The sequence below is a fragment of the Cucumis sativus genome, chromosome 5 (assembly GCF_000004075.3).
Source record: "Cucumis sativus cultivar 9930 chromosome 5, Cucumber_9930_V3, whole genome shotgun sequence".
Classification (NCBI taxonomy): domain Eukaryota; kingdom Viridiplantae; phylum Streptophyta; class Magnoliopsida; order Cucurbitales; family Cucurbitaceae; genus Cucumis; species Cucumis sativus.
The window spans coordinates 8142743-8162400 of NC_026659.2; the positions used below are offsets into that span (position 1 = coordinate 8142743).

Below are 19658 nucleotides of genomic sequence, written 5' to 3' on the forward strand. Positions count from 1 at the left end.
AAATGATTTTTTTAAAGATTCTTTAGTACATTATAGTTTAGATTTGACTATTTTTAGTACACGATCGTTTAGGTTTGACTATCAAATATCCTAACGTTTTTTCACTATCTTTTATATTTGGCACACAATTTCTGAAACAACCAAATAACAGTTTTAAAAAAAATTGCAGAAGAAGAGAAAAAGACAATGGAAAGAAAAAGAAAAATTGCATAAGAAAGAATGATGGAAAGGAAGAGCAAACATAATATTTAAAAATTGAAGAAGAACATAAAAAGATGATGGATAAAGAAAAAAAAATCGTGGAGAGGAAGAGAAGAGAGACAATAAAAAGGAAGGACAAACTTGAAATATTTTAAAAAAATGATCTGCTTCATGTACTTTTTCATTTTGTTACCCGAGTACTAAATATTTTACTAATTTGTTATATTCATGAAAATATAACTAATGAAAATTGGAAATTTAGCAACCGTTAGGGAATGAGATTTTTGGCAAAACTGTGCTATGTGCCTGTATGACTTTTTAAATATTCCAATTTTGCCCTTGGTTTTGGATACATCATTTTTCTCGAATACAATGTATTTTAAATGTATTCCAAAATTATAATTGTAACGAATTACATGAATTAGATGGCTAAATTTATTAAACACAATTGGTTATGGGATTATAACATACTGAATCAAGATTTAAGTGCTAGATTTCAGATGATATTTCCTATATTTTTTTAATCTTGAAATCGATATTAAATATAATATTTTGTTTTGATTTAGTTAGATTCCGAAAATATTTATCTTTAATAAATCTTTTTATATTTATTTAGTAAGATTTCGAAAATATACATTTAATAAAGAGGTTTTTTTTTAAAAATAAAACAAATGGGAAAAATATTTACAAGAACAATTTTAAAACCGGAAAACACTCATAGGCCCACAATAAAAAATACCTAAAATGTCCACACACACTTAATATATTTGGTACATGATCTTAGTATAGATTTGGTACACGATCCTTGATCCTGTACCAATACCAATATAAAATATTTATATTTCATACACGAAGATTCTTTTATATTTCATACACAATCGTTTGGATTTGGCTCTTTGATATACAATTATTTAGATTTGATACACAATCGTAGAGACAAACTTGAATTAGATGATTTTCAAAGAAACAGGAAGAAATCTGACACTTTATGATTTATGGTTGTCTAATTTTCTAATTTCTTTATTTTATAATTTATTTATGGGAAATTGCATAGGATAGCATTTTGAGAATATGCTATAAAATTATAGCACTTTGTTTTAAAATTTTGCAAATATGACAAAATTTTCACTTCTCCATCTTAAATTTGATATTATTCCTAAACTACCCTTCAATAACTTATTTCTCTTCCTCTTTTTAATGTCTACTCATTATTTATTTATGCTCCACTTTTTAAGGCCTAATTATTTGTTTATTCTTATACTAGAAAAATTATTTATTCTTTCTGTCTTAATCTTAATTTTAAAATATCAATAGTACAATAATTGTAATATGAATAATATATATAATAATTGTTGATTGGAGTAATTTAACTTCATTTGTGATTTTTTTTAGTTTTTTCGTGTGTATTTTGAGTTGAATTTGATTCCAAATGATTTTGTTTTATTTTTTTACATTAATTTTTTGTTTTACTTTGTCTCAGTTTCGTATGTCAGTATTGTGATATACTTATATTATATGTATTAGTTGGTTAATATACTTACTACGTGATTTTCATTTTTTCAAATTTTATGCAGTTCATTAGAGTATTATTAAATATAAATGATGTAACTCAATGTATCATTATCAAGTATATCAACAATATATTGTTAAAGCATATCAGTAAAGTGAATCATTATCAAGTATATGAATCGAGTTTACAAGTGTATATCAATAGTATATCAAGTGTATAAGTAGGACTTCAAGCATATCAAGTGCATTTAATCAATCAATTGTATAAGTGAATAATACTAAATGTATATGCAGTGTATCAAACATATATTAGTATGTTTCGGTATCGAGTGTATCAAAGAGTATCAGGTGCATCAAGTGTATCAATCAAATGTATCAGGTGTATCAAGAAGTATCAAGTGTATCAAAGGGTGTATTAGGTGTATCAGACGTGTATAAAGTGTATTAGACGTATATTAGTAACGAGGGTATTTGTGACATTTTACCTCTTGATGTGTGAGCTGGGCTTCGTTTTTCCCATTTTCGCAAATAATAAAATGTGTGTGCTATGGACTTAATTATTACAACTTATTTTGTCATTTTTGCAAGTATCCATTTATTTATATTATTTATATATTATATTATTTTAATATTATATTTTCTCAATTTTCGTATTATATTGTGTCCCGTTTTCATAACAAATACATATTTATTTTGTCTAATTTTTTTTCAATAATAGTTTTAATCGGGGTTAATTTACATAAATATAACAAAATTTATAAATATTTTCTACCCATATACAAAAGAAGAAAAACTCATGAAGTCTAATTATTTTTTAATAAATTTCATATATGTCCTTGTTGGTTTTTAATATTGTGGGACGAGTTGTGTACTTCTTCCCATTTTTTGCGATTTATTCATCTCCTCTTCTAAATTTTCTTTCTTCAACATTTAGAATATAAGATCTGATTGTTTAAATCCCATATTTCATTTTCATCATCTTTGGTAAGAATTCTAAATTGTATTAGAAGATTAGTAACAATTGTTAACAAAGAATTATGTATTGTTGCATTTTGTAAATGATTGTGAACCAAAATCTAAATGACCGTGTATATAGTATTATACGATCATTAGATTTGAAGTTTTTCAGGATCATTTACATTGAACTACAGAATCTCTTACCATGACCAACACGACCATTTACCTTTAACTACACGATCATCTATCCTTGCACTGTGATTGGATTATCTTATATGATCGTTTATATCTGAAGTTTTCTCACCATTATTTAGAGTTTATTATTCGATCCTTTAAATTCAAAGCATTTTCTCAATCGTTTAAAATGAATTACACAATCGTGTATCATGATCTAAACCATCATTTAGACTGTAGTACACGATCATTTAAAAGAAGACTACTCGCGTGCATATGGTCAATTAATCGCGTGTTGACTGAGATTTTTTTGGTATTTCACATTGTGGACCTGTAGACTTTTTCTTTTTCAAAAGAAGATTCCCTAAAAAAACACATTCAAAATTTAGAAAGAAAACTACTTTTTTTGACCTTTCAAAAGTTGACTTTAGTGTTTATAAACTTGACTTTTCATAGCAAAAAGAAATGGAAGAATAAAACATTAATATTTTAAAAAATATAATTACAGTTAATAATAGTTATAGATTTTTTTGTTTTTGTTTGAACTAATAGATTGGTGATACTAAAAGATGTCATAAACTTACAAAAATAATGTTTAGTTTTCTTAAGAACACATGTATTTTAGTTCTTATGACATTCTTTTTTCTATATTCATGCATCATTAAGACTGATTTAAGAATATATAGTAAAGTATAATAAGATTAGTTATGAAATTTTAAGTAAACTATTGAAATATTATCCAACAAATTTTATTATTATATTAGAAAGAAAAGGATTGATTTGAATTTAACAATAATAATATGGATGGCCATATTTTCAACAAAGATGACAAATTGTGATCAAACTTTTCAACAAAGTTGACAATTGTTATTTTGGACTTTATTATTCATGTTTGACCAATCTTTTATCATTCCTTCCTATCCCTTTGTTTTTCAATCTTCCATTAAAGTCTTTAATCAAATGTCAAAGCATTTTTGATCACTCAAATCTTTGCATTAAAAAAAGTTAGATAGAGACATGCACCATTTTTTATCCTTGACAGACTATGACTTGACTAGATGTATAACATCAACTTTGTAGTGTTAACCTTGAAATTAGAGGTTGAATGAACATGTATGAATGATATTTTCTAATTTCAATTTAAAATATTATTAATAATAAGAAGAAAAAAAAAAACAACTTTAGTAGGCTGTTTTGTTTCTCTTTCTTCAAATTAAATAATATGAAACCCAACTCATTTCTCAGATTGATAGATTGATGCGACCATGTGAGGAAAGGTTTTTTGAGTACAAATAATAATTGTAAAAGGTTTGAAGATGAAAATAAAACTGAGATTAAAATTATAGGGCATTATTCAAAGTTTATATCATACAAACAAAAACATAATTCATAACCCCACATGGAAGAAAATCAGTAGAATAACTAATCTACCTTTAGTTTACAACTTTTTAAAATATGATGACTAGCTTCTCATCTTCAATTGAGACTGCTGAAGAATGTGGATATGTACACCAAAGAAACAAAAAACTTATTATGTGGAGTGTATGGTTGGTTGTAAAACGTACACTAAAATGTACAAGGTTTAATTTGAATTAAGAAGATTACAAACTTACTTTATCAAGCCAAGTAACTAGCTGTTGAGTTGAAGGTCTCTCTTTAGGTACCTTACATAAGCAAAGACATGCGATATCAAGAACTTCTACCATAGCCATTTCGTTCTTCTTGTCGTATACAAATGGGTCGAACACTTCACTTACTTTTTTGTCTTTCCTCATTTGGAACACCCAAGAGATCAGGTCCCGAAGTCCTTTCGGTCTGCACATGTCTATTGGTCTTTTACCTGTCAAAAGCTCTAATAGAACAACTCCAAAACTGTACACATCTCCTCTGTAGGTCGCAATCGAGGATTGTCCATACTCGGGTGGAATGTAGCCCAATGTACCAACAAGGTCGGTTGTTACGTGGGTATCATAGGGAAGAATGAGTCTTGCAAGACCAAAATCAGCTAAATGAGCTTTAAAATTTTTGTCTAAAAGAATGTTACTCGACTTTATATCTCGGTGAAGGATATGGGGTTCACAGAATTGATGCAAATATGCCAGCCCCCAGCAGCCCCCGGGCTATCTGCAGTCGGGTATCCCAGTCGAGGCAAGATGAACCATCAGGTTTTTCATGTAACCAGTAATCTAAGCTACCATTCTCCATGTAAGAGTAAATTAAAAGCCTGTCGTTCTTATACATACAATATCCCTGAAGAAGAACAAGATTTGGATGCTGAGCACGTGAAAGTGTTTCGATTTCTGCTTGAAATTCTCTGTCCATTTGACCACAATCACCAGACAGTCGCTTTATGGCAACCTTTCTGCCGTCAGGAAGGGTAGCTTTGTAAACTAAACCGAAACCCCACATCCAATGATATTTTCTTGATCAAAGTCATTCGTCGATTTCAAAATATCCTCCAGCGAGAGACTTCCATTGTCATTGTTTTGGAACAAAACTACCAATCCTGTCTTGACTTCCTCCAAGTCCTTATTGTCAATGTTAGACACTTCGTTTTCAGGATCTCCAACTCTTCCCCGAGGTGGCCGAAGCATAAACACTACTACGAATGTTGCAAGAAAAATGATTCCAAAGATAACACCCACAATTATACCTATAAGAGACCCCGTGACCATTCTTGATTTGTGGGTTACTACCAGAGCATCTCCATCACTTGATGCACAGAGATCATCTTGGACAAAAAATTGTTTCCTTCAAAACTAGAGTTGGGAAAGCTATGAAACTGACCTCCTTTAGGAATCGCTCCATGTAATTGATTGTATGCAACACTGAACTTGGACAAAAAGTTAAGCTTTTGCAGTGATGGTGGAATTGTTCCTGAAAGTTTGTTGTGAGAAAGATCTAGAGTCTCTAAACTAACCATCCCAGAGAGGCTGCTCGAAATTGATCCCGACAAACTGTTGAATTTCAAATCAAGAACCATAATCTGCTTAAGATTTCCCAACTCTGGCCAGATAGGTCCACTGAGATTATTAAAACCGAGGTCCAAAGTGGGTGGAAATCTCCATACTTGATTGTACTGCCATCCAGTTCCATTTCTTTTTACGAAAAGAGAAAAATCCGGTGACACAGGTTCGTCAAGCAAGAAGTTTCTGTCAATGTAACTTTTCATTTGAGTAATCTCTTTCGGGATACCTCCGACGAATGAATTATTAGATAAATCTAAGTAAAACATGAATTGAAACTCGCCGAACCAGGATGGAATGTTTCCTCCAAGACGGTTCCATGACAAATCCAAAAACTGCAACTTGTTAGAACTTCTCAGCCACTGGGGTATCACTCCCTTCAATCTACAATTAGCAATTATAAAAACTTGGAGACTCTTGAAATGCAAGTTAGGATCATCTCCCAACACTTCGCCATGGAAGTTAAAGGTCAGAACCACAGTACTCAAACTCTGACAATGTTGCAAGATATTGAGAGCAGAGGAAACATTAACAATGCTCGTATTCGTAAGTGATAAATACGTTAGGCTCTGAAATTTTCTAAAGGTTTCAGGGATCTGACCACGAGTTGTTCCTAGCAAGAATTTATGCTTCTCAGCTGCGTACAAGAGGGAAGATTACTAGGTATAAATCCCTGAAACTATTAGAGCCTAAATCAAGTGTAACCAGGCTTTTCATTGCTGAACAATTAAGATCAAGATTTCCCCCTATTGAATTGTTTCTCAAGTTTAGGACAGAGAGTGAAGCAGAGTTTGACAAGGACTTGGGAATCCTCCCACTAAACCTATTGGACTCAGCAACAAAGAAACTCAAATTCAGAGAGTTGTAGAAAACATCAGGAATTTCCCAAAAAACTCATTAGATGACAAATCCAACCGAACAAGGCTTCTTAGATTCCCAACAATTCTATTCAAAGAACCAGAAAGCTTGTTATTCTGAACAGACAAATGGGTCAATTTTCTCAATCCAGAAATCTCATTAGGAATCCACCACTAATAAAATTCGATTCCAGATGAAGTCTCTTCAAAGAAACACAGTCCGCAAGTTGAAAAGGAAACACACAAGAAAATCATTGAAACTCAGATTCAGAACCTCAATAAAAGTGGAGTTGATACAGATGTGAAATGGAAGAACACCGTTGAATAAATTACGAGAAACATTAAGAATCCGAAGGGAAGGCAAATGGAGGGTACCTGTGGAGAAGTTCCCCAAGAACCGATTAAAGCTGAGATCAAAAACTTCCAAGTGTGGGAGGTGAAACAGAGCCAAAGGAATAGAGCCAGTGAGGCAATTAGAGGACAAATTGAGAACTCTGAGGTGTTCGAATCTTGCAATTGAGTTTGGTAATTGACCAGCTAGCTTTATCCCAACAAGCTCAATTTTCACAACCCTCCAGAAGAGTCACAAGTGAGGCCAGTACAAGAGCAGCAATTGGAGGAACAGTTAGCGTGCAATGAATGGATTTGAGAAGTAAAAGTGCGATGGAAGTCGTGGAAGGCCTCAGAATCATTGGAATGGCAAATTAAGGGGGTTTGGGAACAAGAGAGATGGAAGCGGAGAAAGATGGCGGAGAGGAGAAGAAGGATAGAGAAGAAATTTTGAAGACCCATTTTGGATATTGGGGAATGGGGGTGTTAAGGGTTTGGGATATGGGGAAGAAAATGGAGGGGGGGGGGGGGGGAGAGAGAGAGAGATGAAGGAAAATGGAGGAAGGAAGTGAAGGAGAAAAGAGAAGAAGGTGTAACGGTGAAGGTCCATTGTCAAAGCTGGACGATGGTGGCAAGAGTCAAATGGTTGGTGGGTGACCTCATCCTCGTCACGTGCGCGTAGAACATAGACTTTTGTTTTTTGTTTTTAAAATTTTAAATTAAAAAGAATTATATAAAAAAAATGATATATATTTTTTTCTTTTTAAAAAAAGATAAAATATAGAATAACTTTAAGGATTTTGATTTGATGGGATGAGTGGAAGTGAAGGGTGGGGGACGGCGGTCATCATCTCTCATCTCTCAATTCTCATCAATTCTCATCAATTCTCGTGCCTTTTATTTTCTTCTTCTTTTTGGCATCAATTTTAGGTTCTCTCTTTTCGGTGGCCAATCCATTTACCATATTTGAAAATATAACCATTTTTTGGTTTTCTAATTACCCTAAATCATACCAAATGCCTTTTTTTTTTAACAAATATTCTTATTCATCTCAACTTTACACCAAACTTTTTAAAAACCACCCTTTTAACAAAATCTCACCAAGTTGAAAAATAAAAAATTCTCCTTAAAACGTAATAAAATAATAATTAGTCAAACAAAAAAATTTTACACTGATAGATCTATTGGACTTTTACTGTGTGTTAATAGTAAAATATATTTTTTATTTGACAATTAACCGTATGTTAATTACAACAATAACTATAGAGTTTGATTATGTTGATGATCTATCATTGTGCATTAATAATAATAAAAAATTAAGACTATGATTTTAACTTAAAATTTAGGTTTTTATTTTGGTTGATGAGAAAATTGGTATAAAATTTGGATCAATAAAAATATTTTTGAACTCTTTTTAAGCCAAGCGTATTTATGAAAAATTTTCAATAGTTCACAAGTATTTTTTGAACAAAACTTCAACTGTTTCATCCGAAACTAATGGTAAGGATATTTTTTTAACCTATTTTTTCTAAAAGTTTATGAGCATTTTTTAAACTTTTGAGTATTTTTTACACAAACTCTAAAGTTCTCGGACATTTTTTATAATTTAACTAAAAAATATTTAGTAGTATTGCAATTATAGAAATAAAAATCAAACTATTATCAAATATAAATAATCTAAAAGAATATGTAGACATAGTAAAAATTAAATTTAACTTGTGGAGTCTATTAGAGATAGGGTCTCGATGGAAAAAGAGATATGGGCAACAAAAGAAAAAAAGGATCAATTCCACTCTAGTTGCATCCAAACTGTTTAGAAATTAACATGTATATATTATCATAATTAAACTAAATTAGGTTAAAGAAAATACCTTCGTAGCTTTCTGTTTTTTGAAATCTCCTCACAAACTGATCAAATCGGGGACCACCACTATATTCGCTATTTTCTAGACTTAGAATCGGGTTGTAGGATCCGTTAAGTGAAGGAAATTGGGAGAGAATGATGAAAATTGGAAGGGGTAGGACTTAAGTTTGAGATTTGGGAGAGAGATAATTTGGTATCGATTTTGTAAAATAAAAAATATCAAAACCAAAAAAAAAAAAAATTTCAATATTTGAAACAAACCTTTTAAATAACCTAATTACATGAAAAATGCATGTAATTAGTTTACCAACTCACAACACTTTACATTCCACTAACCATTAGTAAAATTTAGTGAACTAGGGGTATTCATCTTTATATGTTGCCACTTTTCCCACTTAAGTGTTAGTGAGATTATCCAACAAAATATTTGATTTTTGAGACATTTGCAAAAATGGCAAAATAAGTTATAATAATTAAGTTTATAGCACACACTTTATTATTTGCAAAAATGGCAAAAACAAAGCACAACCCACATATTAAGAGATAAAATATCACACATGCCCTCATTACTAATATATTTGATACACCTTATACATGTCTGATATACCTAATACACCTGATACTTCTTGATAAATTTGATTGATACACTTGATGCATCTGATACTTTTTGATACACTCGATACGTTTTGATACACATCTGAAACATTACTCATATATGTTTGATACACTGCAGATACATTTAGTATTCTTCACTTATATAATTGATTGATTAAATGCATTTGATATGCTTGAAACCCTACCGATACACTTGATATATTATTGATATACACTTGTAAACTTGATTCATATACTTGATAATGATTCATATCCTTTCTTCTAAAGTTTTTCTGATTTCTGCTGTTGGAGCCATAATTATTTGATTTTTTGAAGTTTTTTAACAAATTTAGAAAATTTCTCATGTAAGCATGAATATGGAATCATTAATATTATCAGTAGATAACTAATCTTTATCAAAAGGTTCTTCATCATGGATAGATTGAAAAACAATACTTTTACCTTTTTTTATCTTCTCTGTCTGATATTGAAATTTTATGTTACTACAGTTTCTAAATTGAAAAAGTACCAAATTTAAAAGTTGATAACCCTCTTATAACTGTGTGATAACTCTTCGATAATCGTCTAATATAACTAATTACTGTTTTTGGTATTTTTGATATTTTTTCAATAAACACAAAAAGAGGTGTCATACACTATTTTTTTAAATGTTTTTATCATTTGATGCAATTTCTCTTTATAAATTACACAAATGCCAAAATTGGGGAAACCTTACTAACAATGGGCGTGAGAGGACAAATACGATTTTGTCCCTAATTCAAAATTTGGCACAATCTTCCTTTTTTTAGTACGTAATATTCTGACGCTTTTTATTCCCATTCTTCTTTTCTTATTTCGTTTGCTTTCCAGAATTTCATTTCCATTATTCTCTCTCTTTTGCGCAACAGACTGTGGGTTTCACTAGTTCCGATTCTTCTTCTTATTTCAAATTCTTCTCTTTCTTCTTCGAAATCTTTATTTCCTCTTCTCTCACATATTTTATCTTCTTTCGTTCAACGTCTCTTACGCGCATGTCCTGGGTTTTAGAAATTTATCAATCGATAAAACCTTTTTCTCTTTCTTCTACGAAATCTCTACTTTTTCTTTGAAATCTCTACTTTTCTCTCACAAATTTCTTCTTCTTCCATCCAACATCTGTTGCGCATAGGGTGGGTATCACTAGTTCATCAATCGGTAAGGGTTTCGTTAATAGGTAAGGGTTTTAGTAGTTCAACATCTCTTATTTTTTGAAATCTCTACTTCTTATTTGGAAATCGGTAAGTGTTTCTTGATCTTTCAGTTGGTTTTCTTTGTCCCACAGTGTTTCAGACGTCCATTTAACAGTAGGCTAATTTTTGTTTTCTTGCGCACATATTATTTTAGGTTATTTTTTTGTTTTCTTAAGTAATTTCTTGATTACATATTCAGTTTAATAACATAAGGTAACTTCCTCTTTCTTCTGCATGATCATTTAAAGCACTCATTATTTGCGGAGTCAATTTACAGTTTTACCCCTAGGTTACCTCTAATTCTTAAATACGAGTGCTCCTCCAGTGAACAACCTATTTATAGTCCTACCAATAAAAAAATCTCCCTCGTGCCATAGAGAGGGTACGACCCTTTATTCAAGACCTGGAGACACCATTTAAAGGAACACTCATCTACTAACCCTAAAGTAGGTAATGAGGAATTTCATCTTATGTAATTATGTTCTCAGCTTTCCACTTGATTTTGTCCCCAAAATGATAAGTTTAATTAAGTCGGTGATCTGGTGACTCTCACTCGTACAAATCAAACGACAATCCATCACGAACATGAGTTCATAATACCTTCAAGATTAAGACTAAGTTACCTATGTCATCGTAGAAAAATAGAAACCTAACTAGTTAACGAAGTTACATCTAGTGGTTACTATTTTGTGGTCCAGTCTTATGCAAACTCATTGCATAGGATACCTTCACTCGTATGTCAACTACACGAATGCATTGGATCATTGCGTTTATATCAAATACAAAGTGAGACGTATTCATAGTGTTACTAGAACAAGGTATCCAACCTTCCATTTACTATGGACCCTTTAAGCTGATCTCAAACATTGACCCTTGTATGTCTCTACATACATACTGTTTAAGACTCATTAAACAACTTCATTAAACAACTTAGAATGTTAGTTTATTGGATTTGGGTTATTAAGACAAAATTGATAATATAATCAACAACATATATTTATTACAAATAACACTTTATTAATAAAGGTCAATAGATTACATTTACAATCTACAAGTTTAGGATATAAATCCCAAGATGTATATATTTGAATGGTTTTCAGTTGTACCTTTAAATCCATCTACTGTCGAATTGCATGCATTCAAAATATTTTCAATACTTTGTGAATGAACGGATGCGATAGAGGAAAGATAGGCCTACAAAAGGTCAATAAACTTAAATGATGATAAAGATAGCTTTCATTTGCCGTCCATCTTATTTCCATCTCATCTTCATTTGATTTTTATTTTGAATTAGTTTTGTTTCCATAGTTAACATTTTTTTTTCTAATCTCATTAATTATTGTATACAATAGCTTGTTGAGAAACTAGCTTCAACCAAAAGGAAATCAAGAAGATATAGTAGTAGAAAAACTATCTACCGTAAGTACCTAATAAAATACACAAATTGATTGAAACTTTTTCATTAATCAATGATTAATCATTAATACAATATTGTTTTGTATGTTTTGTAGGTAAGCAGAATGAAGAAAGCAGAGATGAAAGAGAAACGAAAACAAAGAAAAGAAATGATAAAGGAAAAAAAAGATAACAAAATTCTCTATTTTGATAAGCGATAAAATTAATATACTTGAACTAATAAACGTGTTTGAGGTCCATGAACAAGAAGAAGAGAAAGATAAAATAAGTTGAAGGAAAAGATCACCAAACTGCTGATGGAAATATAGTTGATCAAATACTTCAGATCCAGATTGACATGGTGATTACCATCTGATGTCCATCTTATACTCATCTGATTGCATTTGATTTCTATTTTGATTTCGTTTACATGGTTAACAAAAAATAAGAATATTCTTCTTCATTTATATTTAATAGCTTGTTTGAAGAGCTTAAACAAAAAGAAAATCAAGAAGATGAAATAGTAGAAAAGAATCCATTATATGTACCTCATAATAAACACATTGATTTAAACATTTTCATCTGATAATGATTGTTTTGTATGTTTTGTAAACAAGATGAAGACACCGTAGAAATGAAAACAAAGAAAAAGAATGAAAAAGGAAAAAAGAAGGTAACAAAATTCTCAATTTTGATAAGATTTAAAATTAATACATGTGATTAATTACCTTCTAATTACTGTATTATACCAATTTAAAATTCATTTTGTATTTGTTTTAGGTGGTTGACAATAGAATGAAAAGAAGGAAGTCTTCCCAAGAAGAAAAACTTGAATTGGTAGAAAAAGAAAGAACCAAAAGAAAGATAAAGCCAACACCGAAGGCTATGGGTTTTGGAAATTGAAAAGAAACAGAAGTCTTCGAGCAAGACTCATAATACACAAGAAGCAATGTTTTTGGGCCACCTTCATTTAGTTTAAATTTATCACAATAAAATTCAGACAAAAAAAGAAAAAAAAACTTTATGAACTCTATAGACTAACAATTACTAATTTTTGTGTTTTTGTTTATATTAGCACTAATATTTTGTAATTCAACGTTCGATTGGGGTTTACTAATACTTTGTTGTTAAAATCTCTTTGCAATCGACAAATGCATATTTTATGTTTTGCCTACAAATCATCAAATTGCAATACTCAAAAAAGAATCAGATGATATCACACTAGCAAACAAAGACAAATTGAAATACACGTTGACATATGATTATCATATGATTGACAATTAATTGATATGTTATTATCATATGATGGACAATTGATTGAACATTGATTGGCATGTGATTGTCTTATAAGTTAACAAAAAAATATACAATAATGTTTAGTAATTAACATACTAAAGTAATATTGTTCAACTTAATTGATAGGGTATTGTCTTCATTATATTTGTACATGATTCCTCAACATGCATGATTCCCACAACACCATTCAAAAAGGGTTGATTTTTACATGTTCTTCAATTATGACCAATACTCATGCAACGTGTACATTGACCAGAAAATGCATGTTTTAAGTTCGGCTTATAAATCATCAAATTGCAATACTAAAAATAGAATAAAAAGATATCACACTAATAACAAGACAAATTGTAAGAAAAATTGACATCTAATAATCAAATTATATATCGACATCTGATGGACATGTAGTAATTGACATCTAATTAACATATGATTTGCATGTGATTCTCTTTTAATATAGTTTGTCTTATAATTCCCACAACACCATTCAATAATAAGGTTGATTTTTACATGTTCTTCTATTATGATTTGTATACCCTTACAATGGGTATACATCTTGTACTTGATGTTGCGCTTCTCAATTCACCAATTGAAGGGATCCTTTGCTTTCAAGGTCTTGCTGCTGGACGTTTAACAACTAGAGACATTATAGTATCATTCACTGCTACAATACTTCATTCATTATGGTTACCAACGGGACGAACAAAACCATTAAAAGTTGATGCCAATGTGCTAGCAAAATAATACTTTGATACGCGCTATTACAAAAATTGGATTACTTGACATTAATACAATATCAAGTAAATGAATACTTGAAGCTTTTTTTGTCAAGTATAATCGACTGTCAAGTATAGTCTCATTACTTGACACTAAAAAAAACGTCAAGTATTATATTTCTTGACGTCATTTTCATGTCAAGTAAGATATCACACTTGACACTTTTTACGTGTCAAGTAAGATAGTATACTTTTTATGTGTCAAGTAAGATAAGATACTTGACTCCATTTATGTGTCAAGTCAGATACTATACTTGACTCTATTTACATGTCAAGTAAGACAATAGACTCGATTCTTTTTATATGTCAGGTAAGGTAGTATACTTGACACATTTTACGTTTCTCATATCTCATTTCCTGTTTTACATTCATTCAAATAAAAATGAATTCATTAACAAAATAAACTCTCCAATCAACAATAGTTTTGTTCTTCAAAATTAAAGCAAGTCACGTGTACATAATTTACAATAATATTATAAAAGTAGTATGACCATTCATGTCTCTCCACAAACTACTCTCAATTTACAAAGATAAATAAAAACACACTACCTATAACATTATAAAACATTAAATTATGTTTTGACCTTCAATAATTACATATTTTCAAGTGTTAAATACTTCATAAAACTTTTTCACCAAAGAATTATCGAAGCAACATACAATAGAACTTATCAAATTTTAACACAAAAGAAAAAAATATTGATCATCAACTGTTTCTGAAGAAAAATCAAGACATACTTGGCAGCAACAGAGAAGCATATAATATTCTGTAAACGAGGAAAACGAGGAAGATATAGAGAAACTTGATTAAAAATACTTGCGGGTGACCTCAAGTATACCTTCCTTACCTACACTTGCTAGCTAGGGGTTGAACGTGAATGAAAGTTTTAAAAAAAGATGACATGTTGTTCCCAATATCTGCAGAATATATAGAAATAATAAATAAATTTAAATCACAATTCCAACCATTGCCAATAATCAGCGATGACATATGAATGAATGTATGATCCCATTTACCTGCAATTTCCAATCAAAACTCAGCTACAATGTTACAACAACACACCTGCATATACTCCCTTTTTTTTTCTGTTTGTACTCAAACAAAATAAAATTAAACCTAAACAAGAACACACTTGCATCATCAATATTCCTGAACAAGAAAGCTCCAAATAATCAGGCTAGCTTCTACATCAATAACTAGATGAATGAAGCTAGGTTATTAAATAAGTTCACATATGTTGTAAAGCTTTTTTTATTTTATAATCGGACAAAGTAAAAAAAAAGAAAAAACTAGGAATATTCAATGACCAAAATTCTGGAAGGTTATAAACCACAAAGGCAAAATGAGTGCTAGTAAAGCCGGCATACGTGGTAGACAAGAGAGGCTGAGGGTTACATTTTTCGTGGAGAGAATGGGGGAGATGAAATGACACTTTATTTAATAAATTTTAATATATTTATTTTACGAAAGGAGAGAAATAAAATGTATTTTTATATAGTTTACTTTTACGTTTTTTACTTTTTATACTTGACATTTTCAAATTGTCAAACAAAAATATTAACTATACTTGACGTTGTTTTCACGTCAAGTAAATGTTAACTATACTCGACTTGAAAAAACGTAAAGTAAAAATTAACGTAAAATAGTTCAAAAAAATTTGTAAAACTTTACTTTTTTAAAAGTATACTTAACGTTTTTTTTTGTTTCTTTTTTGCGTCAAGTAAATGTTCACTATACTTGACACGAAAGAAAGGTCAAGTAAAATCTGCACTATACTTGACGCGAAAAAGATGTGAAGTTAAAGCTAACGTAAAATATGTAACACCCAAAAAATATGTACATAGTCAAGCGTGGCTTTTGAATGATGTTCTCCTTTGGATAATTTCAGCCTCTTAGACTTGCCAAAGATGCAGTGTTCATAGAAGCCAAGTCTTTTTACTCCTCTAACTTGAATCAGCCCCTTGTTTCCGTCTTTTTACTCCTCTAACTTGAATCAACCCCTTGTTTCTATAGTTCAGTAAACTCTCTTTCATTGATATGTGAAAGTCATGCCATAGTTCTAGTTCATTTTCTTTCTCAGTTTCTAAAATTAGAGCATACTTGGGTTTGATCACATTTTTCACAATATACAAGTCTTCCACCTTTCTTGAAGTAAGAATTACTCTACCTTGTCTTTCCACTTTCATGAATCATCTTTCAATATAAATGAAGCACCCTAGGTCATCAAGCATACCTAAAGAGATAAGATTTCTCTTTAGCTTTGGAACATGTCTTACCCCTTTAAGGAGAACCTCCATGTTATTAGATAACTTCAATAGCACCGAGCCTACACCAATAATCTCATAATTTTGATTATTTCCCATGTAAACTGAGTCTCCCTCTTGTAATTTGTAGTCAACAAACCAGTTTTTCTTAGAGGTCATATTATAGGTACATCTTGAGCCTAAGATCGAGTCTTCTTCCTTAGTTTCAATTTTCATGGCCTTTTTATTGGTGGCTGCTAACACCTCAGTGTATTCAAAAGCTTCATTACCAACAGGCTCGTGATCACTTCCATGTTCTCTTCCTCTTCTTCGATCTTCTCTTTGATAAATAATTATGTTTCGATTGAAGTCTTCTTTGTCATAAGGTCTACATCTTCTGTTTTCATCTCTTCTGAAGTTCTTTTCCTGGTCAGGACAATTTCTTTTAAAATGTCCTTCTTTGTGACATATGAAAAACATTTCGGTGCTAGTTTATCTCTATTTGATCTGTGATTTCTGGTGCTGTTTTTTCTAAAATAAATTTTCCCCTTTGAGAACAAAGACTCTGCTGCATGTGAAGTCTTGTTTTCTATCTTCAATTCCAGTTCCTTGATTTTTAGTGTTGTAATGACTTAATTCACTATGATTGTCTCTCTACCATACTTCAACTCTGTCTTTACTTCTTTGTAGGTGTCATGGATTGAATTAATGAGAATAGCATATTCACTTTCTACCCCAACTTCTCCCCAGTTTGATTAAGAGCATTGGTAAGTTTCTTGAACTCATCTAAATTTTCAACAAGATTCTTGTTCTGATTCATTTTAAATAAAAATAACTTCTCCTTATGAACATCTTATTTGGTATGTCTTTCTTTTCATACAGTGCTTCAATTTCTCCCAAGCAACAAACACATTGGTTTCTTCAATTACCTGTCTCAACCATTATCAATAATATTCATAACAAGTGTACCGTAAGCTACCTCTTCCATTTTTTTCTCTTTCTGACTTGGCCAAAGTTGCAGGGAGTTCTTTTGGATCTTCTAAAGCTTTCAAGGTCTTTTATGAACTTAAGATTGCTGTAATTCTTTTTGTCCACAAGGTAAAGTCTTCATTCCCATCAAATTTTTCTTTTTCATACTTCGTAGAACTCATTTTCTTTCTTTCCTTTCAATTGCTCTCATACCCGTTCTTGAAAAAAGTATAAACAGAAGTTTCTCTTTCTATGTAAAAGCAACCTTGAGACAAGTGTAATTTTTGCAGAAATTAACTGAAACAGTAACATACAAAGTAAAAATTCTAATTGAAATAGATATGAACATTAATGTAATTAAAAAAAACAATGTGAAAAAATAATTATTCAATACAAGAGGCACACTAAATTAATTTGTAAAAAAAGACAACCAAAATAAGTGTATAATCATAATTAGTACAATTGTGGAAAGATAAAACTTTATTTCAAAATTATTATTAACGATACGTAATATGTATTATCTGATAATTTTTTAAAAATAATTTGAAATATAAATAATACAAAAGTACTGAATTAGTGTTTGCCATTATTTTAGGAATATGATCTAATGTTTGAATTCAAAATATTATGAAATCTAGAACGGTTGAAAATCTCTTTGCAATATTTTTAGAGAAATTGTTATTAAACATAAGTTTTATAAATTCATTAAATAAATGTTAATTAATTTGATTTATATACTAAAAATCTGAAAATATGTTATGAATTATAGACATATATTTATGGGATACTGAAGAAAATATCGTCAATCCAAAAAATATCATAAATTAGTTAAGATTTTCCAAAATTGATTTTAGTTAGCAAATACACTCTGTGATATTTCACTTCATTATTACATAATGCAAATACACTACGTTTGTAAAAAAAATAAAGTATAATCCTATGTGAAGGGGTATAAACAGGTAAAAAGAAGTAAAAAGAAAAAATTGAACCGTAGATTATTTGATATTTTTTCTTTTATTATAGTAAAATTTTTCATACTCGCCGTTATCTTTAGAAGTACTTAGAAATTAAAAATGTATGTCGCAACAACTCAAGAACCAAATACGCAGCAAAGCTATGAAAGATGTAAACTTGATGGTAAAATAATATTTTGACCTAGTTGAAGTTACAGACAACCTATGAAAGATTAACTTGTTGATTATGGTTATATCAAATGGACACAATATCTCTATAGTGATTAGAGGGGGTAGTGCAACTAACTACTGACTTTAGTGGAATAATGATCTGTTAGCCAGTTAATCTCGAATCGTTGGAGCCCATTATCTATAGGTCCATTAGGTTTCCGTATTAGCTCATATGAAATTAACTTAATTAGAACAATATGATGAAGTAATTAAATTGTTCGAATTAAGTAAAGAAAGAGAAACCAACGAAGATATGTGAACATATAGTCGTTGATCATAAGTTTGAGATAGAGCATTATGTGTTTAAATTTAATTTAAATATTAAAAATATGAATGCAGATTCATATTGGGAAGCCTAGACTTGATGAAAATCGTCACAGTTGTAAAAGGTCAAATGGTTAACTTTTTTACTTTAAAAAATTAAAATTTGACTGACTTTATATTCAAATATGATTTAATTTTGAAAAAATGAATTTCGATTGATGCTCGTGTGGTCGGAATTAGTCAAGATGTACAAAATGGTAAAAAGTCAAAATGTTAACTTTTTACTTGAGAAAAACAAAGTTTGATCTTCTTTTTAACCCTAATTTTGTTTAATTAGGGTAGTGTTGCATGCTAATTTCTAAATTTCTAAATTCATGCAATTAGATCGGCGCATATCTACCACTTTCCATCATTGGTTATTGTCAAATGTAGCAAATAAGCTAAAATATTTGCAAAATATAACAAAATATCACAAAATTTATCTAAACTGTGATAGAGTAAAATAGACCGGTATCAAAGGTAAATTGTGATATTTTTCTATATTGGTAGATATTTTGAGAAGTTTTGTCTCCTAAAGTTAGGGACATTTTTAAATATAGTAAAATAAATTAAAATATTATAAGATTCAAAGAAAGTGAAGTAAAGTAGGGTTAAGAAATGCTTAAAAGAATTAAAAGTTACAAAGTACACCTATTTTTCGGATGACTCGCTCAACTTACAGCAATAACAGTTTGTGTGATTTGAAAGTTTTGTTACGAGACATGTGAGTAAAGCGAGACAAAAACATGTTTGAGATTCCCTCGTTGAAGCGGAAGCGTTCAAGAAAGAGAGGAAGAATGGTTGGGTAAGACA

The 19658-nt window shown here is 30.3% G+C and overlaps 1 protein-coding gene across 1 annotated transcript; it reads right to left on the minus strand.

The window, feature by feature from the left end:
• Window positions 1–4158: 4158 nt before the first annotated feature.
• LOC116403661 (phytosulfokine receptor 1-like) lies at window positions 4159–7509 on the minus strand. The gene is given in 10 exon segments (XM_031885014.1): window positions 4159–4947; window positions 4949–5246; window positions 5249–5573; window positions 5576–6423; window positions 6426–6488; window positions 6491–6691; window positions 6694–6834; window positions 6837–6917; window positions 6920–7240; window positions 7243–7509. Coding segments are annotated over 10 exon segments (2997 nt in total). The 5' UTR covers window positions 7457–7509; the 3' UTR covers window positions 4159–4442.
• Window positions 7510–19658: the final 12149 nt, after the last annotated feature.